Below are 24991 nucleotides of genomic sequence, written 5' to 3'. Positions count from 1 at the left end.
AAACCCGCGTGCGCGCCATCCGCGCCGGCGTCCCGAATCGACGTCGCGCTCGCGGTGCGCGCGCGCGATGACGCGCGTCGAGCGCGGTCGCGTCCTCGCGCGCGCGATCGAGCGCGCGGTCGCGCATCGCGCGTCGGCGCGTCGATGGACGACGACGACGCGAACGCCGGCGTGGATGGTGACGGGGTGGATGGGCGGACGTGGCGTCGATCGGTCGACGGCGATGACGCGCTTCGAGCGGTGTGGGTCCACGGCGTCGTCGAAGATCACGGCGGCGCCGATGGTGTACGTGCGGGGGGAGGAGATGACGGCGTACGTGATGGATTTGATTCGGAGCCGGTGGATCGAGCCGAGAGTGGACGTCGGTGGATGGGAGACGTTCGACCTGCGCGCGAAGAATCGAGACGACACGGAGGATCGAGTGCTGAGAGATGTCATCGAGGCGGGTAAGAGAATCAAGGCTATCTTTAAGGAGCCGACGGTGACGCCGACGGCGGATCAGGTGAAGCGGTTGGGACTGCGAAAGAGTTGGGGGTCGCCGAACGGAGCCATGCGCCGCGGATGGAACGGGATCACGATCTCGCGAGATACCATTCACATCGACGGTGTGGAACTGGGGTATAAGAAACCGGTGCTCTTTGAGCGACACGCCGTGGGCGGGGAGTACTCGGCGGGATACAAGAACGTGGGTAAAGGTAAGCTGACGACGACGTTCACGCCGAGCGAAGGCCCAGACGCCGGTAAGACCGTCGTGGTCGACGAGCGAGAGATCGTCGATGAGGAGGCGGCCGTGGTGACGTATCATAATCCGTACGACAACGTTCACGATCTCGCCCGATTCTTCTTCGGAAGATGTCTCGAGGCCAAGGTCACGCCGTACGTCGTGACGAAGAAGACGGTTTTCAAGTGGCAAGAACCGTTTTGGCAAATCATGCGAACGGTGTTCGACGAGGAGTTCAAGGCGCAATTCGTCGCGGCGGGCGTGATGAAAGAGGGTGAAGAGCTCGTGCACTTGCTTTCCGACGCGGCGACGATGAAACTCGTGCAGTGGCGCCAAGGCGGATTCGGCATGGCGGCGCACAACTACGACGGCGACGTTCTCACGGATGAGCTCGCCCAGGTGCATAAATCTCCGGGCTTCATCACTAGTAACTTGGTCGGTGTGCACGAAGACGGGACGCTGATCAAGGAGTTCGAGGCTTCGCACGGCACCGTCGCCGACATGGACGAGGCGCGTCTGCGCGGAGAGGAAACCTCTCTCAATCCTCTCGGCATGGTCGAGGGCTTGATCGGCGCCATGAATCACGCCGCGGACGTGCACAACATCGACAGAGACCGCACGCACGCGTTCACGACGAAGATGCGCACGGTGATTCACCAGCTCTTTCGCGAGGGCAAAGGCACGCGCGACCTCTGCGGCCCGTCCGGTCTCACCACCGAGCAGTTCATCGACGCCGTCGCCGAGCGTCTGGACGCGTAAACCGTCGTCTCACCGTCACGAGTAAATGTCTTGTCATGCGCAGATCCGTCGTTTTCTCCTCATCCTCGACCCTTTCATCGTTCGCTCGCCTCCGCGTCTCTCCTCGCCACCCGTCGCCATCCGAGGTGTGTAAACCCTCAAAACCCCGAGTGGCGGCGTCTCGCGCGCGTGCCGTCCCCGCACACCCCCGCGCGCTCGAGCCATGAGCTTCGCCGCGCGCGCCGTGCACACCGGCGACGCGGCGACCGATGCGGGGACCGACGCGAGCAAGGTGGCGCCCGTGCGCGCCGTCGAACTCGACGGTGGCGCCGCGCTGAAGATCATCAAGCACTGCGCCGATGCGTCGCCCGGAAGCGCCACCGGACAGCTCTTAGGGCTGGACATCGGCGCCGCCCTGGACGTCACCGCGGCGTTTCCGTTCCCCAAGATTGGAAACGATGGGTCGTACGACCCCGACGGCGCGTTCGCCTCGGAGGAAGGGGCTGAGTATCAACTCGACATGCTTCGATGCCTGCGAGAGATTAACGTGGACTCGAACATCGTCGGATGGTACCAGAGCACGTACTTGGGGACGTTTTACAGCGAAGAATTAGTCGCGACGTTTCTTTCGTACGCCGAGAGCATCGAGCGGTGTGTGTGCATCGCGTACGATCCGGCGTACGCGGAGCAAGGCGTGTGCGCGCTCAAAGCGCTGAGGCTGAGCGAGAAGTTTGTGGAGGCGTACGAGGCGGGTAAGGGCGAGTTGACGCCCGAGAACATTCACGAGAAGGGGCTGAAGTGGAATGAGGTCGTAGAGGAGGTGCCGCTGACGATTAGAAATAGCGCGCTCGCGACGGCGGTGATGGGCGAGTTGACGCGGGGCCAAGACGAGACGCTCAACAGCACAGATTACGAGCGTCTGGATCTCAGCACGGCGCCGTTCGTCGAGGAAAACATGAAGTTGCTCGGAGAGTGTATGGAGGACTTCGCCAACGAACAACAAAAGGTCGCTTACTACCAGCGCAACATGCAGCGATACCAGTCGCAGCACGCGCACTGGCTGCAAAAGCGCCGGCAAGAAAACGCGCGTCGTCGCGCCGCGGGCGAGGATGTCTTACCGGAGGAAGATCCCAACTACAAGGCTCCACAACCGCCGAGCCGATTGGAGAACTTCTTGATCACCAATCAAGTCGCCGAGCACGTCTCCCAACTGGAAAATTTCACCCGTAAGACGGAGGCCAAGCTCGAATTGGTCGGCGCGTTGGCCGGCAAGTAGAGCGACGATTGTATTATCCATCGCGTCACTCGAACCGTCGTCCGTCGTCGAAATACCGCGCCTAGGATCGCCGCGTCGTTCTTGAACTCACTTCGCTCGCCTTGCGTCCGTATAAGATGACTGATCGATCGCGCGACGCGCCTCAGACCTCGTCCCTCGCCCGTCAATCGCATCGACGCACGTTGGACGACGGGTGATCATGAACGACGCCCTGCGCGCGCTCTCCGACGCGCTCGAGCCCGTGAGATCTTCCTTGACGTCGCTCGAGCCGTTCTTCGCGACGCCGGCAAGTTTTCTGGCGCGTCTCGTGAGCGATGGAAAGTCTCGCTCGAGCGTCGTGGACACCCTGTTCGCGCACTTCCTGATTAGCATCGCGTGCTGCGCGTTGATTCTCGTCCTCTCCATCGCGTTCAGTCGTAAGGTTATCGTGGGCGCGAAGACGTTTGACGCGCTCAAGGAGCACGAGCGGTCGACGTGGCACACGAACATGTGCACGTTTTGGCCCGCGTTCGTTGTGACGGCGTACGCACTACCGGCCATCTTGACGTATGATGGAAAGGTTAATTCGTTCAGGAGCGTGGTGTCGATGAACACGGCGCGGGCGTGCGGGATGTCGGTGGGGTACATGACGTGGGACTTGCTCGTCATCGTGACGCGTTGGAATGACCAGAGGACGGCATACGGCGGCGCGGGGGCGCTGTGGTTGTTCATCGTCCACCACATGTTCTCCATAATACTTTGGCCGTACGCCCTGAGCAGGGGTCTGTGCGCGTATCACATTAATTATTTCCTCGTGAGCGAGGTGACGAATTTCAACATGTCGTTGCGTTGGATTTTGTCGACGCTCAAGAAGACGCACACCAAGTTGTATTTGTTCAACGGCTTGGGATGGATTCCGCTCTTCATTTCTGTTCGCGTGGTCGTCATCCCGAAGCTTTACAGCGCGTTTGTGAACTCGGATTGGCGCGTGTTCACGTCGGCGCAGTACTGGGTCGCCGCGCTCACGCTTCCCATTCCGTCGATGTTGAACCTGTATTGGACCAAGCAAATCGTCGAGGGCGCTGCGAAATTCTTGCTCACCGGGGAAGATATAACCAAGCAGGATTAGAGTCGTTGTCATCGTTCGTTGGATCGAGTGTCACGTAGCAGTACAGCGCGTTGAAATTGCAAACGCCGCGTCAAATCTAAAAAAAGCCTCTCGCAGAGAGCTCCGTGGCGACCTCGTACAGAATCCCCATCATCGCCAATCTCCCGTGGATCTTTTCAATCTTCGCCGTGAAGATGCCATCGCTCTTACTCCTCGGATTGCCCGTGTAATCGACGCCAAATGCGCTCGGGGCGAAACTCGCGAGCGTCACGACCGCCAGCACCGCCGCCACGCTCACGACGTGGTCGTGCGCCAGCGTCACGATACCCTCCCCCGTCGCTCGTTTCGCCGCTTCACCGATCACGAAACCAACCATCGCCGACCGTCCGTTGATCGTCTCCGGTGCCCATCCTCCGAATGCCATCGCGGCGCGCCAGCTCGCGCTCTCCGCGCCGCCGCCGCCGCCGCCGTACGCGTTCGCTCGACTCCCGTTCTCTCGCGCCCGTCGCAGGGCCTCGCTCACCGGTACGGTGACGTCGTCCACGCTCGTCATCGTCGTCGCTCGCGCGCGCACCGCTCGAGACGCGCTCGAAGACGACGCGGAAGAGCTTTCGGACGATGTCGAGCGTGACGTCGACGAGTTTTGATTTCGCTTCGACGACGACGATCCGTCGTTCTCGTCGCGCGATCGCGCCCGTCCTGGCGCGCTCGGGGCTCGGAACGGGCATCGAGGGAGCGAGCACGATCGCGCGTGCATCGCGATCGAGGCGAGTGGGCGCGGTGTACTGGAGCGCGCGAGGACGCCGCGCGGGTGGAGACGAGCGGCGGCGGCGGCGACGGCGCTCGATGCTTGGATGCGTGGCGTCATTATTACAGCGGTGCGCGGCGGGAAAATGAATGTACGTGTGGCATCGCGCGCATGAATGCGTCGCCGCGCGCTCTCGACGCGGTGAGTCTTCACGGAATCACACGCGCGTTCTCACGGGGCGCTCGCTAAGAGCTGAGAACAGAAACCGACGAGGGCGAAGAATTTTGCCTTGAAGAGGACGAAAAGACCGTGAAGCGATCCGTTGGGTTGAATCCCCGCCAGCAATGAGACGCAGACACTGGCGACGGTGAAGAGCAAACCGTACTGCGCGATGCGCTCGTTAATACGCTGCAGACGGACCTCCACGGATGCCTGTACCAGAGCCGTGGTGCGCTCCAACGCGTCGCTGAGAATCCTCGCTTGCTCGGCGACCGTTTTGATGGTGTTCACGGCGGGATCGATGCGCTTCTTCACGAATGTCGGCAAGAATCGAATCTCGTACCCGAGACGGGTGAAACCAGCCTCGGCGAGTCGAAGGTTGATGATGTCCGTGTACGCTTGCGTCGTGAGCGCCGTGAGCTGGGTTCTCGTCAAGAGTTGCGTCACCGCTTGTTCGAGCTCGGTGATTTGCGTCACGAATTCTTGCTGCGTTTTATGGCCTCGCGCCGTGGCCTTACTTCGACGAAGCTGCGACGCGAGCGCTTCGTAGCGCTCGTTCAGGCCGGCTAAGAGCGGGAACCTGGACTTGGCTGACGGGAGGCGCTGCAAAAGCAACAATCGATACTGCTCGAGCTGCAAGAAGCGTTGCAACTGACGGCCGGCGCGAATGAACACGCTCTCACCAGGGGGCACGACGACCAAGGTCTTCATCGCTCCAAAATCATCCAGTTCGTAGTTTACGAACAAACGGCTTCCGTCTCCGATGCCGCACCCGATGAGCGTCCCGGAGTCCCACTCCAGGAGACTGTCCTCGTCCTCGTCCTCGTACGTCGACTTTATTCTCGGCGCAAAATCTTCAAACGTCCCGAACGCGCGCCTGATCGAGCTCGACTCCTTCAAGGTCGGTACCTCGCTCTTCGGCGCGCTCGAGAGCTGCCTGAACACGGCGTGATTGATCAAAAACACCTTGCCAGGGATCTCACACGTCCACTCGCGCGGGAGCAGCCGCTGCCACTCGGGCATGGGTGAATCCAGCGCCTCTTTCATGTTTCCCGGCCCGTTCAGCGTCAACGTCTCGAATTCGTTGTGTCTCTGCATGCGCAGATTGAACCCTTCGCCGAGACTCAGCGTCACGTCCGACCATCCGCGTTCGATCCCGTCCAGCGTCTCTCGCACTTCCTCCACCGGCATCGTGTAGTGGGACATGAGCTTCTCGATGCACTCCCGATACGCCAACCCCTCCTCTCGCGTAAACTTACCCGTATCGTCGTACTCTCTGTACCACGCGACGTGCAGCACCTCCCCCTTGAGCGGCACGAACGGTCTCGACCGCGTCTCCGCGCTCAGCGCCCGTCGCTGCCCCAATCCTCGATCCGGCGTCACCGCGTCATCCCTCTTCACCGCGCGCGCCGCGTTCTCCGTCTCTTCCGTCTCCGTCGCCGCCCGCGCGTCGTCCGCCGCGTCGTCGTCCCGCGTCGTCCCCTCCCGCGTCTTCATCTCCGCCCGCGTCGTCCACCCACGTCCGCGCGCCGCCCATCTATCCCCCACCCTCGTCCGAGCCCGCCGCGTCCGTCGTCCGTCCATCCGCCCGTCGTCCACAGCGCGTCGTCCGTCCGTCCGTCCGTCCGTCCGCGCGCCCGAAGCCGCGTGCCACGCCATCGCGCACCGATCGTCCGTCGTCCACGCGCGTCCACGGGCGTGGACGCCGTCGCGACGACGGACGACGCGCGCATGCCCCCCCCACGTCCACGGCGCGCGCGCGCGGACGTTCGGCGTCGCGTCGCCCGGCGCGCGACGCCCGCGGGCGCGCTCAATCGTGACCGTCACCGACTCGCACTGTTCGCCCACACGCGGTCGTCGAGACGCGTGGATCGAGTGCGACGCGGACCTTTATGGCCCCCACCGAGACGCGTGGATCGAGTGCGACGCGGACCTTTATGGCCCCCACCGAGACGCGTGGATCGAGTGCGACGCGGACCTTTCACGGAACACCCGCGTGTACGGGACATCTCACCCACGGCCCGCGACGTCGACGCCGCGCGCGACGCCCCGTCGACGCCGCCGCGGCCGCGGTCTCGGCGCCGGCGTCGCGCGCGGCGTCGACGTCGCGTCACTCGGGCGTCTCGAACGGAGGACGAAGTGCGTGATGACGGACCGAGCGCATCGATCGGGTGACCCCGGACCTCGGTCGGCGAACGCGAGCGACGCGACGACGTCCGCGAGACGCACGAGACGGGAAATCATGAAGATGAACGATGGCACCGAACGCGTGATCGAGGTGGACGATCGATTCGCGTGCGCGAAGTGCGCGCGGGGGGCGTCGTGTTACGCGGTGCATCGGGCGACGAGCGCGGTGGCGTCGATGCGGCGGCGAAAGAGGTATAACGAACGGACGACGGGCGATGTGCGCGAGGTGGGGGTGGAGGCGAAGGCGTCGGGGTCGCGCTCGGGCGGCGGGCGCGGGCGCGTTCGAGGAGACGCCGATCCTTTGGGGGCGGTGGCGACGCTCGCGAGGGACGGACACCGGCCGACGCGGAAGACGTTCACGGCGGTGATCGCGACGTTGGGGGGGATGGGACGGGCGACGGAGACCTTGAGCGTGGTGCCGATGATTGAGGAGTACGGGGACGAGGCGGACGTCGCGGTGTGGAACGCGGTGGCGCACGCGCACTGCGCGAGCGGAGACCCGGTGGAGGCGGAGCGAATCGCGGACCGCATGGCGGCCGAGGGAGGCGTGGGGGTGAGCGGGGCGACGCATCCGGAGATTATTTACACCTACGCCAGGTACGGGGAGGCGAATCGAGCGTACAGACTGATCCGCAGAATGTCAAACGAGCACGGGGTGATTCCGGATGAACGGCACTACAACGCGTTCCTTCGCGGCTTGTGCGAGCGAGACGATCTCGAGGAGGCGGACGAGGTGTTGCGTCGATGGAATAACGAGAAGTTCGATTTAGAACGCCAGAGCGATCGAGGTGGACGCGTGTCCAAGCCGAGCGCGGCGTCTTACGGTTTGCTCATCGACGCCTGGGCGCGTCGCGGGAACATGCTCGCCGCGCGCAAGCTGTTGCAGCAAATGCAATGGGAGCGCATCGCGCCGTCGCTGCAGCTATTTAACATTCTCATAGGGGGGTATTTGAAGCAAGGAAACATCGGCGCCGCGGAGGGGTTGTTCCGAGAGCTCGAATCGAGCGGGACGTGGGACATGGAGTCTCTCGGGATTAGGCCGGATAACGTGACGTACACGCTGTTTTTGGACTATTGGGCCAGTCAAGGGCAGGTGGATGCGTGCGAGCGCATCTTCGACCGGATGGCTCGGAAGAAAGTCACGGCGGACGTGCAGGCGTTCGGTACGCTGGTCAAGGCGTACGCGCGCGCCCGCGATCCCGACGGCGCCGAACGCGTGTTGGACCGACTCGAAGCAGCGGATGTGGAGCCATCCGTGGCTGTTTACAGCGCCGTCATCGCCGCGTTCTGCACCGTGGGCGAGATGAAGCGCGCGCGAGAGATTCTCGACCGCATGTTCGATGCGAGCTTGCGACCGAACGAACGCACGTTCGCGCACTTCGCGTGGGGATACGGGCAACTCGAGGATATCAACGGCATCGTGGACGTGGCGAAATTGATGCTCGCCAACGGGCTCAAACTCAAGGGCGCGAATCGAAACGCCATAGTTCGCGCGTGCGAGGAGTGCGGCATGAGCATCGGCGCCATCCACGCCCTTCTCGACAGGCTCAATCCCGAGGTATCTCAGCGTAAACCGGTGTGGACGCGAGACGGTGCGAGTGCGAAATCATCCGCCGACGCGCCGACGCCTCCAGAGTCCAAGGAAATCGCCGGTGGCCAAGCCACCGTCGACGCAAAGAAACAGGGCGCTCGTCGCGTCACCACGCGCGCGTTTCCCACGCTTCAGCGCGCTCGCGTCATCCATCGTCGCGCTTTCGCGCGACCCGTCGCGCGCGTCATTCGTTTCGCCGCCGCCGCCGCCGCCTAGTCTCATTCGTGTCAACGCAGCGCGCGTCGTCCACACTCGCCGTCGCCCCACGTCCCCGAGCGCCCTCGCGCATGTTACGCCTCCTCGCCTCGGACGAAATCGGGTACGTGCGCGCCCTCGAGCGCGGTCGTCGTCGTCGGAGCCGCGACGAGGACGACGACGAAGACGCCGCCGCCGCCGCGTTGGACGCGAACGACGACGATGAAGAGTTAACGTTGGTGGGGAAATACGGCGCGTTAGACCGCGCTCGAGCGTGCGTGCGCGTGCGAACGGTCGTGCGCTCGAACGCGGGGGAGGCGAGCGCGTCGCGCGCGGTGACGTGCGCGCGAAGGGGCGGAGTGGTGGAATTCATGGACGCGGCGAGCGGGACGCGCGCGCGCGCGGGGTTCGCGGTGACGCTGAAGGATGGAGCGACGCTCATCGACGCGTACGGATGGTGTGATTCGATTGAGAGTGAAGTGACGAAGGCGGTGACGGTGGATGACGGTGGGAACGTGCGATCGCACGCGTGGGAGGCTTCGCGCGGGGAGGGCGGGACGTGGACGGAGACGGGCGCGTTTAAAGCCATGGAAAACGCAGTGAGCAGTGATTACGACGCTCATCTCGGATCGCTCGTCGTCGGCGGTCGCGGACGTGGATGTGATGTGATGATTTACGACGTCGCGCACGGGACGAGGACGTTCAAGGCGGGGTATCCGCCCGCGAACTGGTTGGGATACACGGCGCCGCCGTGGGTGAGCGCGTCGTGCTTCGCGGCGACGAGCGAGTGTAAGCGCTTCTTCGTCGGCACGGGCGAACATAGATTTAGACATTACGACACACGCGCGTCGGACACGGCGGTGCTGGATTTGGATCTGGGAAAGGGGGTGATAACGTGCGTCGCGAGCTCGCTCGACGGTCGCGAGGCGTACGTGGCCAACGCGCGCGGCGCGTTCGAAATCGTCGATCTTCGCATCGGGAAAACGCGCGGGAAGTTCAAGGGGAACTCTGGAAGTATTCGTGGGATCGCTGTTTCCGACGATGGCGCGCACGTCGCGTGTGCGGGATTGGATCAGTACGTGCGGGTGTACGACGCCAAATCGCGCAAGTGCGTCGCGAGCGCGTACGCGAAACAGCCGCTCACGTCCATCGTATTCGACTCGTACACGCCGGCGATGGAGGCCAAGAAGGCCAAGGCAGCGAAGAAGAAATCTAAGAAATCGTCGTCTCGCGAGCTCGACGTCGACGTCGGTGTTGAGAAGAAGAAGAAGAAATCTAAGAAATCGCTCGTAGACGAAGACGACGCGAGCGTCGAGCGGAGGAAGAAGAAGAAGAAATCCTCCTCGTCGTCGTCCAAAAAGCTCGGTGTCGTGTTCGATTGAGTGATTGTAAATATTCACGCCATGACAACGCGTTTCGCTACCGCTACGACCTAGGATATACAGCGCTACGCCCTCGCCCGTCGCGCCTCTCGACTCGCCTTTTTCAACAACCCGAAATCGCTCCCTCGCCTCGCCGCGAACCGCTCATCGAGCGTCTCCCGTCGATCACTCATCGCCCACGTCTCTGATTTCGCCTCCTGCCGCGCCATGAGTCCCCACAGCACGACGCTGAGTCCGAACAAGACGCACAACTTCCAAAGTTTGTTACTCAATCGTTGCTTCGCGAACGGATTCCCCCCCCGTCCCACGCGCACCTCCTCCCCCGCGAGCAAGCCTCTGACTCGTGGATCGAGCACTTCCGTCGGATCGATCGCCCGCGCGTCTCCCCCGCGCGTCGTCGCGCGTATCGACGCGTCGCGCGTCTCTCGCATCGCGCGTCGCGTCGTGCCGGTCGCGTCGCGTCACGCGTCGCCATCCCTCGTCATCCGTCGCCGCGCGCGCGACGCCTCGACGAACGGTCGCGGTGTGTCGATGTCGCGACGAAGGATTTTTTCGCTCGTCGATCGCGCGCGCGCGGGCGTCGAACGCGTCGTCGACCGCGCGCGCGTGGACGTCGACGTGCGCACCGCGACCGCGCGGATGCGGATGCGCTCGACGCGCGCGCGGGGTGGGGGCTCGTCGAGCGCGATCGGACGAAGAAAGAGCGCGACGCCGAGCGCGGTGCGGGTGACGGTGATCGAGGACGACGCCCGGGGGGGGGGCGGGGACGCCGAGCGCTCGCTCACGCCGGTGGCGACGATGGCGTTGCTGGATAGACACATTGTGGGCCAAGGGGAGGCGAAGCGGGCGTGCGCGGTGGCGCTGCGGAATCGATGGCGACGGCATCGAATCGAGTCGCCGATGCGGGAGGAGATCGCGCCGAAGAATATATTGATGATCGGACCGACGGGGTGCGGGAAGACGGAGATCGCGAGACGATTGGCCAAGATCACGGACTCGCCGTTCGTCAAGGTGGAGGCGACCAAGTTTACCGAGGTGGGGTTTCACGGACGCGACGTCGATCAAATCATTCGCGATTTGGTGGACAACGGGATCGCGCTGACGAAGCAGAAGATGCGAGCGAAGTTTGAGAAGTACGTCGAGGAGTTGATTGAGAATAAAATTTTGGATTTCATCTGCGGCGAGGGGGCGAACGACGAGACGCGCGAGGCGTTTCGATCGCTCTATCGCGATGGTACCCTGGACGATCGCATGATCGAGGTCGATTTACCGGATAACGCTGGGCAAGGGATGAAGATCGATCCCAGCGGCGGGCCGATTCCGATTCACGAGCTCGTGATCAAGGTGGATAAGCTCTTTGGCAACCGTAAGAGCACGACAAAACGAAAGATGACCGTGGCGGAGTGCAAGCCGCTCATTGAGGAGATGGAGTTCGACAACTTGTTGTCCGCGGAGACGATCGCAAAGGAGGCGATCACGTCGGTTGAGAACGACGGCATCGTGTTCATAGATGAGATTGATAAGATTGTTTCTTCGAGCGATTACAGACACGGGGCGGACGCGAGCTCAGAGGGGGTGCAACGCGACCTCTTGCCCATCATCGAGGGCTCCGTCGTGAGTACAAAACACGGAAATGTGAACACCGACCACATCCTCTTTGTTTGCTCCGGGGCGTTCCACAGCGCCAAGCCGAGCGACATGCTCGCCGAGCTCCAGGGCCGGCTTCCGATTCGCGTCGAGCTTAAAGGTTTATCTGAGCACGACTTGTACAGAATTCTCACCGAACCGGAGATGAACATGATCGCGCAACAAAAAGCACTGATGAAGACAGAGGGAATCGATTTAGTTTTCACCAACGAAGCGATCGAGCACATCGCCAAGCTCGCGCACAAGGTGAACAAGACGGTGGAGAACATCGGTGCGAGACGTCTGCACACTGTTCTCGAGCGCATCGTCGAGGAGTTATCGTTCTCGGCACCCGAAAAATACACAAAGTTCATCGCCGACGGCGGCGCGGGTGAACTTGTGGTCACCATCGACGTCAAGGACGTCGACGAAGCTCTCGGATCGATGCTCAAAAAGGACGATTTGAGCCGCTTTGTGTTATAACCGTACCCGTCATTCCTGTTTTTTACATATCCATAGCTACCGCTTCCTCAACCTTAATCGTCGCCCCTTCCTCGCCACCATTCTCGCTCACCTGTTTGATTTCATCCGTCGGAGCTTCCGTCGGAGCTTCCGTCGGAGCTTCCGTCGGAGCATCCGCCGGAGCTCGCGTCGGCAGCACGTACGAACCCTTATACTTGCGTCCGCGCCTGGCGACGAACTCGTACAGGCGCTCGTAGTAATCCTCCGCGTCCACTGTTTGCGCGTCGCGAACTTTAAAACTCTCCACACCCGCCTCCGCCGGTCTTGATCTAGTGCACGCCCAGCACACGAAATGCATCGAGCATCCCGCGTCTTTCCCGGTGCCAAAGGTTTCGGGAAATCTCTCCGGAGGTTGACATCCGCGATGATAATTTGCGTGGCAAATTTTGCACACGTGCAACAACCCAGAGTCTGAGCTATGGAAAATCCCACCGCCGCAGCTTCGACACGTACCCCGCGAGACATCGTCCTCGTGCGCGAGCTCGTACTCCCAAAAATAATTCTCGTACGCGTTCAACAAGCGATTCCCCACGTCCGTCATCGTGTGGTTCTCGTAGTAATTGAACATCAGTTTGAATATCTCCGTCATCGACAGCCGCGTTTTCGCACTCTCGCGATTCACGAACCCCCCCAGCGCGCAAATCATGCGATAGAGGTGCATGCAATCCATGGGCGCCCCCGTTCGCGCCAACGCGCGATCGAGATTCGACCAACACCTCTCCCAGTCCCGCCCGCGCGCGTGGTGAAAGCGCATAAAGTCCAGCATGAAATCCTCCTGCGAGCACTCTCTCAGCGCCGGTCGCGTCCACCGCTCGTCCCGAACCGTCCCTCTGTTCGCCTTTGGTCGCGCCGGGCAAAACGGCATGTCCGGGAATCGTCGCGCGTCGCGCGTTCGCTCGGGACCACGCACCGCGGCGTCCGTCGACGCATCGACGGCGGTCGCACCGTCCGCCATCGTTTCCTCCATCGCGTTCGCATCGCCCTGATCGTTCGTTCGCGTCACCGCGATCGGGTGCGACGCATCCGTCGTCGTCGTCGTCGTCGTCGTCGTCGTCGTCGTCGTCGTCGTCGCGTCCTCCGCGCGATCCATCGCGCGCGGCCGTGCGTGGACGCGCGCGCGTCGCGCGGAGTCTTCAAACGGGACGAAAACTAGGGTATAGGGTATAGGGTTTAGACGCCGACGAACGCATTCGCCGCGCGCCGCTCGGCGTCGCGTCGTCGCGCACTCATCCGCGCGCGCCCGGGCGCGGCGATGAGCGGAATGTTCGGCTCCATCGGCTCTTTGTTCGCCACCGGTCCGCGATTGCGATACGACCTCGACGAGCGGCCGCACGACGCGCGATCTCTCGGACGATGGACCCACGCCGGTGGTACATCGCGCGAGAGTGGTGAACGCGTGAGCGTTTTCACGTTCAGAGGAGACGCGCAGAGAGACGCGCGAGCGCTGGAGATCGCGAGGAACGGGGTGCGAAGATTGAAGACGATGAGACACCCGAATGTGTTGCTCGTGAAGGAGACGTTGGAGGTGGAAACGGGGAGCGAGATCGCGCTGCACGTCGTCACGGAGCCGACGACGCCGCTGGAGACGCACTTGCGGGAAATCGCGCGCGGTGGGAGCGATTCGCAGGGAGGGGAATACTTATTACTCGGGATACGGGAGATCGCCACGGCGGTGGCTTTTTTGAATAACGACTGTCGATTGGTGCACGGCGCGATTAGCTTGGCGTCCGTGGTGGTGACGGAACGCTTGGATTGGAAGCTGTGGGGGTTCGATCTGTGCAGCGAGTTGGATGCGATCGGGCACGGGGCGAATGGCGACGCGAAACTGATACACGGTGCGTACTTGGTTCCCGACCAGTACAAGCCTGAGGAGTTTAGGCGAGGGGATTGGGTGAGCATTCCGGAGGGGCCGCCGTGGGCCATCGACGCGTGGGGACTCGGATGCTTGATTCAAGAGGTTTACAGCGGTGGCGCTTTGCGCGGGACGGATCAGCTCCGCGAGGTGTCGTGTATACCGCAAACGTTGCTCAAGGATTACCAGCGCCTGCTCGGTTCGCAGCCGACGAGGAGGTATAACCCAAAGAAGTTGATTGAAAACGCGTCGCTCTTCGCGAACAAGCTCGTGGAGACCATCACGTTCATCAACAACTTGGCGCTCAAGGATTCCATCGAGAAGGAGCGCTTCTTCGGCCACTTGCCTCGAGTATTGGAGCAGCTCGCGTTGCAGCCGGTGCAGAAGAAGATTTTGCCAATGTTGTGCGACGCTCTGGTGTTCAATCAGGCGCCGCATCAGGCCATCTTGCCAATGTTCATCTCGGCCCAGGACATCCCGTTGGAGGCCTATCGAAAGATCGTCATCCCTACCGTGTTGAAGCTCTTCGAGAATCCCGACAAGATGGTTCGACTAGATCTGTTAGAGAATTTGAGTCGATATGCCGATCGAGTTCCGGATGAGATGGTGGACGATCCGCTTTACGAGCGTCTGAGCACCGGATTCACGCACGCAGATTCCAACGTGCGCGAGATGACTCTCAAGGGGGCGTCACTCCTCGTGCCGAGACTGTCAGAGCGAGTGATCACCGCTTCATTACTCAGACATTTGAGCAAGTTACAAATAGACGAGGACCCCGCCATTCGGGCGAACACAACGATTTGCCTTGGGAACATCGCGCAGTACCTCAGTGAAGCCACGGCGAAGCGCGTGTTGCTCAACGCCTTCACGCGATCTCTGAAGGACGCGTTCCCGCCCGCTCGCTTGGCGGGCGTGATGGCGCTAGAGCACACGACGCAGTACTACGAGCCGGCGGAGGTGAGCCAACGATTGATTCCATCTCTCGCGCCGTTGCTCACGGATGTCCAGAAAGATGTTCGAGTGCGATCCTTCCAAGTTTTGCAGATTTACTTGGAGAGTTTGAAGAGACACTCCGACGCGCTCGAGCAAGGACCAGAGGCCGCAGCGGCGCATGTTGAGAGGGAGCAAAAGAAGGGACACGCCAACGCGGCTAAAAAGGCGGCGAATGTGCTCTCATGGGCGGTGAATATGGCAGCGAGTAAGATTGGCGGCCCCGAAGAGGACGCACGCGCTCAGGTTGATCTCACAAACGAGCGCCTGATGGCAAAGTCGTTCAGTTCAGCTGCGCCACCGCCGAAGCTCTATGGCGAGAGCCCTCGCACTTCGACGCAAAACACCCCCGCGGTGTCCCTGGGCCCGTCACCGGCGAAGGCGATGTCGAGTGCGTACGATAGCAGTCGCCGAACGATCGAGTCAGCGGCGCAGAAGGTGAGCGCCTTGTCGATGAACGATGACTTCAACGACGAGGACGACGACGCCGACGGGTGGGGAGATTTGGACATCGTCGATCCGGCCGAGCAAGCGGCTCGAGAGAGGTTGAACTCTCGCACCACGAGCTCGAGCGCGCGAGTACAGCTGCCGAGAACGAATTCAGGAGGCATGAAGAAATCGACGAGCGATGGATGGGGCGACGGCGACGACGACTTGTTCGAGGAACTCGCGCCGCCGCCGGCACCGAAGCCTTCGATTCCATCCACGGCGCCGCGTGCGGGTCTAAGCGGTGCGCGAACAATGGGGTCTAGTGGACACGTTGGTTTAAGCGGTGCGCGTCGACCACTTTCGAGCGGGTCGCTAGGCGGATTGGCGAAACCGATGGGCGGCGTGAAGCCGCCGCCGATGAAGCTCGGCGGCGGCGCCAAGAAGCCGCAGGCGGACATAGATTTAGAAGCGATGCTAAACGGATAGGTTGCTAGGCTGCAGATTGTACAACGCTACAGTTAACACAAAATTCTGGAAGTTATTTTTTTCGCGGAAAATCGAGCAGCGCGCCGTACATCGACAGGTCCGTGTCAATGGCTCGCTTGAAAATCTCAGCAATGACGCCCTTCTCTGCGCGCTCGAGATCTCGCTGGATCCAATCGCCCCCTTCTTTCGATGAGTTACCCCCGGCGGTGACTTGCGTGTATAGATACGTGTCCTCGACCCTGTTCGCTAACAAACGCGCGCGTGCGATTTGCCAGGAGACGACGTACGGGTTCGCCTGCGGTCGGCACGTGCGCACGACGCGGAGCGCGTCTTCCAAGTTGAACTGCTTCACGAACGTGAGATAGCCGACAACCGTGAGCGATGCGCGATTGATACCGGCGGTGCAGTGCACGTAAGTACGCTTGCCCATCGCCTGGAATGCTGCCAACTTTCTCACCGCCTCTGGTAACATCTTCGCTTGGTCCAACCTGTCGAAATCGCGCACGCTGACCTGTACAATCATAACCTCCCGCTCGAGCGCGCGCCTACGCACGGCTTGCCAATCGATCTCCATCGCCGAGTGACACATCGCACACTGTAAACAAACGATCGCCTCCACGCCCGCTTCGTCCACCAACCGATCGACGTCCTCCGCCGTGCGCGGACACGACCCGATGAGCATGCGCGCGCGCGCGCAATCCTTCGCGCTCGGCTCTTCGATAAGCTCGTTCGTCTGCGGATCAATCGTGATGTAATCCCAATTCAACGTCCACGACCACGAACCCGGCGCCGGGGCCTGTCCACCGCGAGGCGGCCGCTTCTCCTTCACGCCCGCCTCTTTCGACTCCTCCGCCCGCTTCTTGTACCCAGACTGTTCATCCTTCATCGCGTCCTGGTCCACGTTCGCCGTCGCCCCGCATCGACGCGCACACCCTCGCCCGTGCGAACTCGACCACCGCGCGCGTCTCCGTCCATCGAACGCGCGCGCGGTCGCGCTCCACCGGGCGCTCTGCGCGATCATAATCGATCGATGCGTCGAATCGTCGCGAATCCGCACCGTTCGTCGCCTCGTTCGCGTCCGCGTCCGCGCGCGGTCGTCGCGCGGTGATTCGAACGGGTACAAATATTCCACGCGTTTCGCGCGCGCGCGTTGCGGGCGATGGAGTGACCGCGCGCGCGCGACGCGTCGCGACGGTTAACGACATCGACGACGGGCGTCACCCTAAACCCTAACCACTCGAGCTGTCGTTCGCGCGACGACGCGACGACGCGCGCGCGCGCGAGACGGGACTCCCGGGCGAGGGATCGCGCGATGTCGCCCGCGCCCGCGCCGCCGTCGCGCGTCGTCGACGACGCGCGCGCGCGAAACGTGAACACGGCGAGCGCGTTGGCGTCGATTTGGAAAAATCGATGCGACGCGCTGACGAGAGACTTGGAGCGCGCGAGGGAGACGTTCGAGGAGATGAAGCGTGAGTTATGCGTTCACAGAGACGCGTCGGAGCGCGAGCGGGCGGAGAATGCGACGTTGGAGCGTGAGATTCAAAAGGCGCGTTTGGACGCGAAGGAAAATTCAAAAGCGTCCGAGCGTCTCGCGGGCGAGATTAGAGCGTTAACGTGCGAGCGAGATAACGTTTTGACGGAAAAGAGAGACGTCGAAGAAGCGTTGGAGCGGGCGAAGAGCGAGGCGTCGGCGTCGGCTTTGATGATAGAGATGGAGCGGGCGGAGACGCTCGAGCTGTTGGATGGCGAGCGAAGAGCGCGAGCGAGCGCGGAGAAACGACGAGATAAGTGCGAGAGAGCGATGAAGGCGATGCGAGAGGACATGGAGGCGAGGGAGAGAGAGTTTGCGAACGAGCTCGAGCGCGAGCGCGTCGCACGTGCGCGATTGGAGGAGGATAGGGTGGAGCTCGAGGCGGACAGGCGACGATTTCGAGATTTTGAACAAATGTTAGCGGCGGAGAAAATTAAAGTGGTCGAGGCGCACAGTTCGAACAAAATGGCACAACAGGCGATGCAGGAGCGTATGACGAAGGCTGAGAACGAATCGGCGGCGATGCGGAAAATGATGGAGTCTCGTTCGACGGAGATGGCAAACGCGGTTCGACGGCTGAACGAAGAGCTTGCGGTGCAGCACGACGTCGTAGAGCGCGGTATGAGTGCTCGCGTCGACGCGCTGAGGGAGGCGTTCGATGAAGAAATCGTTCGCGTTAGAGAACGCGCGAATGTCATGATCGAGGCGGCGAGAAAGAAGGAGACGGCTGCAAACGAACGAGTGAAGGAATTGGAGCTCACCGTCTCGCGAGCCGAACAGATTTCTCGCGACGCGCTCAACAAATTGAAATCCGTCTCAGCCGCGACCGTCGAGGCCGAGCGCGAGTGCGAGCAGCTTCGAGCTAGTCTTCATTCATTGGGAGAGATCAACGCCAAGCTCACTCGCCGAATCATCGACGGTGAGCCTTTCGTGTTGGACGACGAAGTCGTCGATCGCTCGGGCGCTCGTGTGCGCTCGCCCGTTTCGGAGATGAGCGTGAACACGCCGTCTCCGCCGGCACAGCGGGCGCGCAAAACGGGACCGTCCTCGACTGGTTCTGTCCGTTACGCTGCACACGATATTCAAAAAATCCACCGCGAGCTCGAGGCTGAGCTCGCCAAACTCCGCGTGGAGCATGACGCTATCGCTCGTGAGATTGGTGCCTCCGCCGCGGCTGAGGGAGAGATGCTCGCCCGAGCGCTTCAAGACGCCCAGGAGCGCATGGAGGCCAAGGCACGTCAGGTGAAACTCCTGAACTCGTCGAATAGAAACGCTGCGCCGTGAGGACCGATTAGAGACGATACCGATTGTACGATGTAACCGAATAGAGAAATGACAAGTGACTCGTGAATCCTTCGCGCCACTCACCGACGCCGTCGATGACCATGCAAGCGTCGTTCCGTCGACGTGCCATAATCTCTCTCAACGCAACGGCGATCACCAGAGACGAGGAGAAAGCGTCGTCATCCGGGCGAAGAAAAGAAGATCATGATTCGCAATCGAAACAGAAATTTTCACGAAACGACGCGTCGAACTCTCGTCCGCGCGCGCTCTTCTGCGTGCTCGCGCTCGTCATCGCCGCGAGCGTGTTGGGATCTTACGTGCACGATCGCATGACGGCAACGGGACGGTGGCTGACGACAACGAGCGATCAGCCGTTGGTGACGCGGAGCGACGACTTCTTATCTGACGAGGAGTTTGAAAGCCTTCGAAAGTGCGCCTTGGAGCACCCGAAGTTACACGTGGCGGGCGAACTCAACGGGGAGACGTTCGGGAAGACGCGAGGGTTCGTATTAAAGTTTAACGAGGATGGGGTGGAGCGATTTCGGTCCAAGAAGGAGTACGCGTGCTTTGTGGACGTGTTCGATCGCTTGCGAGCACCGTTGACGAACGCCTTCGTGATGAATGTGTTGTTGTGCGAATTGCAAGATTATAGTGCGTACGACGCAAACGGAATGGCGGTAGGATTGCATCTGGACGATACGGTCGGCATCTTCAGTAAGCACGAATTCGTCGCGCACCAAGTTTCGGTGCTCTACGTCTCGGTTCCTGAAGATATGGAGGGTGGCCAACTCGAACTGTTTCCGTATGGAAATGGCTCGACCCCCGAGAACGTCGAACCGACCGAAGCGGTAGAACCGAAGGAAAATCTCATGGCCACGTTTCGCGGCGACGCGTTTCATCGCGTTAGGGCGTACCGCACGCGATCCAAGCGAGAGCGCGTCTCGTTGGTGTTGGAGCAATACCACATCGGCGACAATCACTACCCGAAAACAATCACGTTCTCCGAAAGCCTCAAGTCCAACATGACGATGGACGTGTAAAACATATGTGCTAGATGCCCACGCACGATTTCAAAAACCGTTTCGACGCCGTCGAGCGCCATCGAACATCCGCTCGCGCTCGGTGGTTGCGTCGCGTTCCAGCGCTCGTCACAATCAGCCATGCGCGACCGTCGTCCGCGCGCGCGTCCCGTCAAGAGCGCGCTCGGGCGATGTATATTGCCCGTGTGCGTCTTCTTCGCTCTCTTTTGGCTCTCGCGCGCGTCGTCAGAGACGGAGACGGGGACGATTACGGCGTCGGGCGCATCGTTATCGAAATCTTCGACATCGACACAGAAGCGCGACGCTGGATCGTGTGACGTTCATGCGCCGACGCGGTTGAGACAGCGCGAGCGCAGGGAACGTTTATTCGGATGGGGTCGAGCACAGGGCGCTCTGCGCCTTCTTCGAGGGGACGGCATTGAGATCAAGTTGCGCAACGCGGGAAGAAGCGCGGGACGAGGCGCGGTGAATAGACTGGATAAATACGGATTCTTCGTCACGGATCCGGTCCTGAGCGAGAGCGAGGCGGACATCACAAGAGCGCATCTATTGGATCTGTTGCGATCTTCGAAGACGTACGCGGAAGATGAAGGATGTCTGGGAGATTTGGCGGACTGCACGGAGCGGTTCGATTTGTCGCTTCGTCTCACGAAGACGGTTACGCGAGCGGTGAACTCAATCGTGTCCAAGCTCAAGCCGGCGCTCGTGGAGATATTCGATAGTGAAGATGCCGAGCTCGTGGAGTTGAGTGCGCTCATCACGTGCGCTGGTTCGCCGGAGCAGCGCGTGCACAGCGACGCGGATAGCATTGGAAATGGCGACCGTCTCATCAGCGTGTTCGTCTCGCTCCAGGACACGACGGCCGATTTGGGACCGACGAACGTATTTTTCAACTCACCGAATCCCATTACCGACTTTGATTATTTCTCGGCGTCACAAATGTTAAGGCGCGTCGCCGAGGAACTGAACAATACGGATACGATTCGCGAACATGGATTGGGAGACTTGTACATAAATGCGACTGGAATGCTTGACATCACGAGCGAAGAGGGCGTAACCAAAGCAGAACTCGATTTCTTCAACGCACATGTCCGCGTCGATGAGACAGATAACACGATCGCATTCTATCCGCCATGGAGTGATGCGGCGAGTGATCGCCTTATCTTGGGCGTCGTCGGGGCCACGCGCCAGGGGTCAGCGTTAGTGTATGATTCCAGAACAAGTCACAGGGGAGGGCGAAACACGCGCGGCGCGCGCGTGCAGCTTATGTTTAGTTTTCAGTCCAAACGCGCGTTAATTTCTGGATCGACGTTCACGATGCGCCGCCGGTATCAGAGGGTCGAGCGATTGCCATTAACTCTCATACAGCGCGCCACAATGCGAGCTTTTGGGCAAGAGTTCAAAACGAGTCCCAAAGCTGGCGCCTGGACGCTTCGAACCGGTGGTAAGATTCGTCTGCGGGACTTCCCCTTGCGCCCCGACGCGAGCGATAGAGAGCGTGAATGGGTCAACGAAGACCTCGTGCGCTCCACGAACAACGAGCGAGACTTTGACGTAGACGGTCTGCATCTTGACGGCGCGGATATTTAGAGTAGACATGTAGTAAGGTAGTACCGGTACCGGTATCGGTAGAGTTGGCCACGTATTTGGAAAAACTTCATGACATCGATTTCACTATGTTGCTATGGGGTTTCGTCTGTCCTAGGTCGAATCGTCGCCGCTGCTACCGCGTTTATTCATCGAGCAAGTAGTAGCTGTTCGCCGCCTTTTGTTCGGCGTCGAGCTGCGATTGGAACTTGTTGATACGCGGGCGGTAGTTGGTGGGATCGCGGCGGAACGTAATTTCGAGCGCCTTCAAGAACATGTTCATACCCGTGAGCAGCGACTGTGGCGCGTGCGCCGTAGCCTCTACGGCGGGCACACCAGAATACACGACAACCTTGTCTGCGAGATAGGTGGCCATGATGAAATCGTGCTCTACGATGAACGCTACCTTCTTCGCATGCAAAATGAAACGCTTTATCACCTTGGAGGCAGACACACGCTGTTCTGCGTCCAAGTAAGCCGACGGTTCGTCGATGAGGTAAATGTCCGCGGCCGTTCCCATGCACATCGCCAACGCCACACGCTGCAATTCACCACCGGAGAGATCCTGCACGGCTTGGTCCATCAGTGGATCGATGTTCATCGGCTTCATGACGTCGGAAATGAACTGCGGGTGCACGTAAGCGTCACGAATCTTCTTGTGCAAGAGCTCTCGCACAGTGCCCGGAAACTTGGGCGCGATCTTCTGCGGCTTGTACGAGACGTTGAATTCTGGGAGTTCAATTTCCTCGTCGTCCGGTTGAATCAAACCGGCGATGAGACGAATGAACGTCGTCTTGCCCGTACCGTTTTCTCCAAGTAACACGACGATTTCGCTATCGGTGAACTCACCTGCCTCGACGTTGAGCTTAAAATCACCTTGAGTCTTCACCAACGCCGGGTATTCGTATCGAGAGTATGAGTCATCGCCGCCAATCAAGTCGTCTTGGGCCGAAACCTTGAAGGTGAGCGCCTCGTCGCGGAAGCGCAAGTTTTCCGTCGGCACGAAACCGGCGAGAAAAATGTTGATGCCTTCGCGAACAGAGAATGGCATCGTGACAACGCCGTACGCCCCTGGCTTACCGTACAGGCAGCAAATGAAATCGGAAAGATAATCAAGCACAGACAAATCGTGTTCGACGACGATGACGTACGTGTCGTTCTTCAGCAATGATCGAATCACTCGAGACGCTTTGAGGCGCTGCTTGACGTCCAAATATGACGACGGCTCGTCGAACATATAAATGTCCGCCCTTTGGCACGCGATGATCGCGGTGGCGAAACGCTGAAGCTCACCACCGGACAACTGCGCAACCTGGCGTTGCATGACGTTTTGCAAATCCAACTGCTCGATGAGAAAATCCAAGTTGTCGAGCTCGTTTCTGTCGCTCAGGCACTGCTCAACCTCCCCTCTCACCGCTTTCGGAATATTATCGACGTACTGCGGCTTGATCAGCGCCTTCATGTCGTCCTCCAAAATCTTAGTGAGATAGTTCTGCAGTTCTGACCCGCGGAAGTGATTGAGAATGTCCGTCCACTCTGGCGGTTTCGAAAAGTTACCCAGGTTCGGCTTGAGCTTCCCCGCCAAAATCTTCAACGCCGTCGACTTACCGATCCCATTCGTCCCCACCAAACCTAAAACCTGCCCCGCCCGCGGCGTCGGCAATCTGTGCAGCTTGAACGTGTTCGGCCCGTACCGATGCGTCGTCTCCTTCTCCAGATTCTTTGGCAGGTTAATAATAGTCAGCGCCTCGAACGGGCACTTCTTCACGCAGATCCCGCATCCGATGCACAGTTCTTCCGAGAGGAACGCTATCTTATCCTTCGGCGAGACCTCGATGCAGAGCTTGCCCACTTTCACCACCGGGCACGATCGCTTGCACTCCTGCTTACACTTCTTGGGTCGACATTTTTCTGCGTTGACGATGGCGATTCTGTCGAGCTTGTCGTTCGCATCCGCGGCTTCGTTCTTCTTCCCCATCGCGCGCGTCTCAGGCGACGCCGCGTCGGGGCGCCGTCGACCACGCGCGGGGGCGAGTGCGGAGCGAGCGGGCGATCGATGATGGAAAACCCCAAACCTTTCCAAACCCTCCGTCGGCGTCGCGCGACGGACGCACAGGTTACAATCTGTCTAATCAGTCGACTTCGGGGCACGAGAGCAAAACGAGGAGCTCGTCGTCGCGAATGGCGCCGTGTACGTCAACGGCGACGTCGAACGGGGTCTTACCGCGACCGTTTCGACGAAGCGGATCGGCGCCGCGGCGTATCAATACCTTGGCGAATTCGGCTCTCTCGTGTCGCATGGCGTAGTGCAGGGTGGTGTCCTCGGTGTAAGGACCCTCAACGGCGTTGAGATCGAAGCCGTGGTGAATCAGAGCCTCTACGATGGCAAATCCAGCATCACCAGCGTCGCAAGCGGCTGTGAGCATGATGTAATCCATCTTCACGCGGCATCCCGCGAGTAAAATTTCCATGACGCCGACAAGATTTTTGTGATTGATCGCCGTCAGGAGCTGCGATTCCGTCGGCGGGGCGCTGCGCTTGCAGAACACTCGAGCGACGTACTTCTCGAGGATGAAGGCCTTGCGTATCTCCAACGACGAGTGCGGCTTCGGTTTTCTCTCCGCTCGCTCGTGTGCTTGCAATTCGGCTTCCCAATGTGCGTTTGCCTCTGTGTTACCCCAACGCTTAAAGAACTCGAGCGTACTTCGATCCCAAGCGCGCACGTCCAACGTGGCGCTCCGTACCTTACTCACTTGTACCCCGAGTTGACGGTGCACACCACTGCATTGTAGGCACATCATGACTCCGAGATTGAGCGACGCCCAGTCTGGTTCGGGCATCGAGCACTCCGCGCACTTGTCATTACCGGGAATTTGGCTTAGAACGACGATCGGTGCGGGACCTTCCGGCGCGGACATCCCGGATGCCGAAGATATCGATCGCGAGTGTTTGCTTCCGTATTTTCTCGTGCGCTCTTCGTGATCAGCCATGACTTGTTCGTTCACGCTCGAGTTTAACAAGTTCGCGATGGCAGTCGTAATGGCCTCAATCCACTGCGTTTGCTCAGCCGCACTCTCGGCCCGTAAAAAGAATGTTCGCTCCGGTGACACGATGCGAAACGCGTGTCGAACATGAGGCGACGCGTCTTCCCCTAGATCGGGCTTGATGGTCGACGTCAGGAGGGACACCGTCTCCTTGACGTCGACGCCATTGCCTTCTGACACGGCGTCTTGATCCTTCGGCCGACGCGAGAGCGAGCGAGCCAGCGTGCCTAGTCCCCCGAGCTTTCGCCCTGGATGTGACGGCGTCGACTTGACGTACGTCAGATTTCCTCGCGTGTCCAGGACGAAGAACCTGCGCTTCCAATCCTGAATCTTCCCGCTCGACCGCTTGAGTAAATAGCCTTGCATGAGCGGCTCCTGATCGGATGAACCGTAACCAGCCGCCGAGGACGCCATCTGCGCCGAGAGCGCTCTCGATCGATCGCTCGACAACGAAAG

At 60.5% G+C, this 24991-nt stretch overlaps 17 protein-coding genes across 17 annotated transcripts; 10 read left to right on the top strand and 7 right to left on the bottom strand.

Moving 5' to 3' along the window:
• Positions 1-67: 67 nt before the first annotated feature.
• On the top strand, positions 68-1480 carry OT_ostta13g02940 (Isocitrate dehydrogenase NADP-dependent; the record flags this gene model as incomplete). The annotated part of the gene is made up of 1 exon (XM_003082729.2): positions 68-1480. One exon carries the CDS (start codon positions 68-70, stop codon positions 1478-1480), a length of 1413 nt encoding a protein of 470 aa, XP_003082777.2.
• A 202-nt stretch (positions 1481-1682) lies between these two features.
• Positions 1683-2735, top strand: OT_ostta13g02930 (Eukaryotic translation initiation factor 3 subunit H; the record flags this gene model as incomplete). Its single annotated transcript, XM_003082728.2, has 1 exon — positions 1683-2735. One exon carries the CDS (start codon positions 1683-1685, stop codon positions 2733-2735), a length of 1053 nt encoding a protein of 350 aa, XP_003082776.2.
• Positions 2736-2934: 199 nt separating this feature from the next.
• Positions 2935-3843, top strand: OT_ostta13g02920 (TRAM/LAG1/CLN8 homology domain; the record flags this gene model as incomplete). The annotated part of the gene is made up of 1 exon (XM_022982770.1): positions 2935-3843. One exon carries the CDS (start codon positions 2935-2937, stop codon positions 3841-3843), a length of 909 nt encoding a protein of 302 aa, XP_022840261.1.
• A 76-nt stretch (positions 3844-3919) lies between these two features.
• OT_ostta13g02910 (Chlorophyll a/b binding protein domain) lies at positions 3920-4375 on the bottom strand (the record flags this gene model as incomplete). The annotated part of the gene is made up of 1 exon (XM_003082726.2): positions 3920-4375. One exon carries the CDS (start codon positions 4373-4375, stop codon positions 3920-3922), a length of 456 nt encoding a protein of 151 aa, XP_003082774.2.
• Positions 4376-4801: 426 nt separating this feature from the next.
• OT_ostta13g02900 (Protein of unknown function DUF3422) lies at positions 4802-6286 on the bottom strand (the record flags this gene model as incomplete). The annotated part of the gene is made up of 1 exon (XM_003082724.1): positions 4802-6286. One exon carries the CDS (start codon positions 6284-6286, stop codon positions 4802-4804), a length of 1485 nt encoding a protein of 494 aa, XP_003082772.1.
• A 751-nt stretch (positions 6287-7037) lies between these two features.
• Positions 7038-8783, top strand: OT_ostta13g02895 (Pentatricopeptide repeat; the record flags this gene model as incomplete). Its single annotated transcript, XM_022982769.1, has 1 exon — positions 7038-8783. The coding sequence occupies one exon, from the start codon at positions 7038-7040 to the stop codon at positions 8781-8783; it is 1746 nt and encodes a 581-aa protein (XP_022840260.1).
• A 71-nt stretch (positions 8784-8854) lies between these two features.
• OT_ostta13g02890 (Quinonprotein alcohol dehydrogenase-like superfamily) lies at positions 8855-10144 on the top strand (the record flags this gene model as incomplete). The annotated part of the gene is made up of 1 exon (XM_022982768.1): positions 8855-10144. The coding sequence occupies one exon, from the start codon at positions 8855-8857 to the stop codon at positions 10142-10144; it is 1290 nt and encodes a 429-aa protein (XP_022840259.1).
• A 65-nt stretch (positions 10145-10209) lies between these two features.
• Positions 10210-10575, bottom strand: OT_ostta13g02880 (unnamed product; the record flags this gene model as incomplete). The annotated part of the gene is made up of 1 exon (XM_022982767.1): positions 10210-10575. One exon carries the CDS (start codon positions 10573-10575, stop codon positions 10210-10212), a length of 366 nt encoding a protein of 121 aa, XP_022840258.1.
• Positions 10576-10675: 100 nt separating this feature from the next.
• OT_ostta13g02870 (P-loop containing nucleoside triphosphate hydrolase) lies at positions 10676-12253 on the top strand (the record flags this gene model as incomplete). The annotated part of the gene is made up of 1 exon (XM_022982766.1): positions 10676-12253. One exon carries the CDS (start codon positions 10676-10678, stop codon positions 12251-12253), a length of 1578 nt encoding a protein of 525 aa, XP_022840257.1.
• A 22-nt stretch (positions 12254-12275) lies between these two features.
• OT_ostta13g02865 (ARID/BRIGHT DNA-binding domain) lies at positions 12276-13382 on the bottom strand (the record flags this gene model as incomplete). The annotated part of the gene is made up of 1 exon (XM_003082719.2): positions 12276-13382. One exon carries the CDS (start codon positions 13380-13382, stop codon positions 12276-12278), a length of 1107 nt encoding a protein of 368 aa, XP_003082767.2.
• Positions 13383-13544: 162 nt separating this feature from the next.
• On the top strand, positions 13545-16049 carry OT_ostta13g02850 (Protein kinase-like domain; the record flags this gene model as incomplete). The annotated part of the gene is made up of 1 exon (XM_003082718.1): positions 13545-16049. The coding sequence occupies one exon, from the start codon at positions 13545-13547 to the stop codon at positions 16047-16049; it is 2505 nt and encodes an 834-aa protein (XP_003082766.1).
• Positions 16050-16101: 52 nt separating this feature from the next.
• Positions 16102-16935, bottom strand: OT_ostta13g02840 (Dual specificity phosphatase, subgroup, catalytic domain; the record flags this gene model as incomplete). The annotated part of the gene is made up of 1 exon (XM_003082717.2): positions 16102-16935. One exon carries the CDS (start codon positions 16933-16935, stop codon positions 16102-16104), a length of 834 nt encoding a protein of 277 aa, XP_003082765.2.
• Positions 16936-17361: 426 nt separating this feature from the next.
• Positions 17362-18864, top strand: OT_ostta13g02830 (unnamed product; the record flags this gene model as incomplete). The annotated part of the gene is made up of 1 exon (XM_003082716.1): positions 17362-18864. One exon carries the CDS (start codon positions 17362-17364, stop codon positions 18862-18864), a length of 1503 nt encoding a protein of 500 aa, XP_003082764.1.
• Positions 18865-18959: 95 nt separating this feature from the next.
• OT_ostta13g02820 (Oxoglutarate/iron-dependent dioxygenase) lies at positions 18960-19904 on the top strand (the record flags this gene model as incomplete). The annotated part of the gene is made up of 1 exon (XM_003082715.2): positions 18960-19904. The coding sequence occupies one exon, from the start codon at positions 18960-18962 to the stop codon at positions 19902-19904; it is 945 nt and encodes a 314-aa protein (XP_003082763.2).
• A 120-nt stretch (positions 19905-20024) lies between these two features.
• Positions 20025-21494, top strand: OT_ostta13g02810 (unnamed product; the record flags this gene model as incomplete). Its single annotated transcript, XM_003082714.1, has 1 exon — positions 20025-21494. One exon carries the CDS (start codon positions 20025-20027, stop codon positions 21492-21494), a length of 1470 nt encoding a protein of 489 aa, XP_003082762.1.
• A 142-nt stretch (positions 21495-21636) lies between these two features.
• Positions 21637-23469, bottom strand: OT_ostta13g02800 (ABC transporter, ABCE; the record flags this gene model as incomplete). The annotated part of the gene is made up of 1 exon (XM_022982764.1): positions 21637-23469. One exon carries the CDS (start codon positions 23467-23469, stop codon positions 21637-21639), a length of 1833 nt encoding a protein of 610 aa, XP_022840256.1.
• Positions 23470-23623: 154 nt separating this feature from the next.
• OT_ostta13g02790 (Arf GTPase activating protein) lies at positions 23624-24949 on the bottom strand (the record flags this gene model as incomplete). The annotated part of the gene is made up of 1 exon (XM_003082713.2): positions 23624-24949. One exon carries the CDS (start codon positions 24947-24949, stop codon positions 23624-23626), a length of 1326 nt encoding a protein of 441 aa, XP_003082761.2.
• Positions 24950-24991: the final 42 nt, after the last annotated feature.

This window comes from Ostreococcus tauri, assembly GCF_000214015.3.
Source record: "Ostreococcus tauri WGS project CAID00000000 data, contig chromosome 13, whole genome shotgun sequence".
Taxonomy (NCBI): Eukaryota; Viridiplantae; Chlorophyta; class Mamiellophyceae; order Mamiellales; family Bathycoccaceae; genus Ostreococcus; species Ostreococcus tauri.
This window is presented reverse-complemented; position numbering and strand designations above follow the sequence as displayed.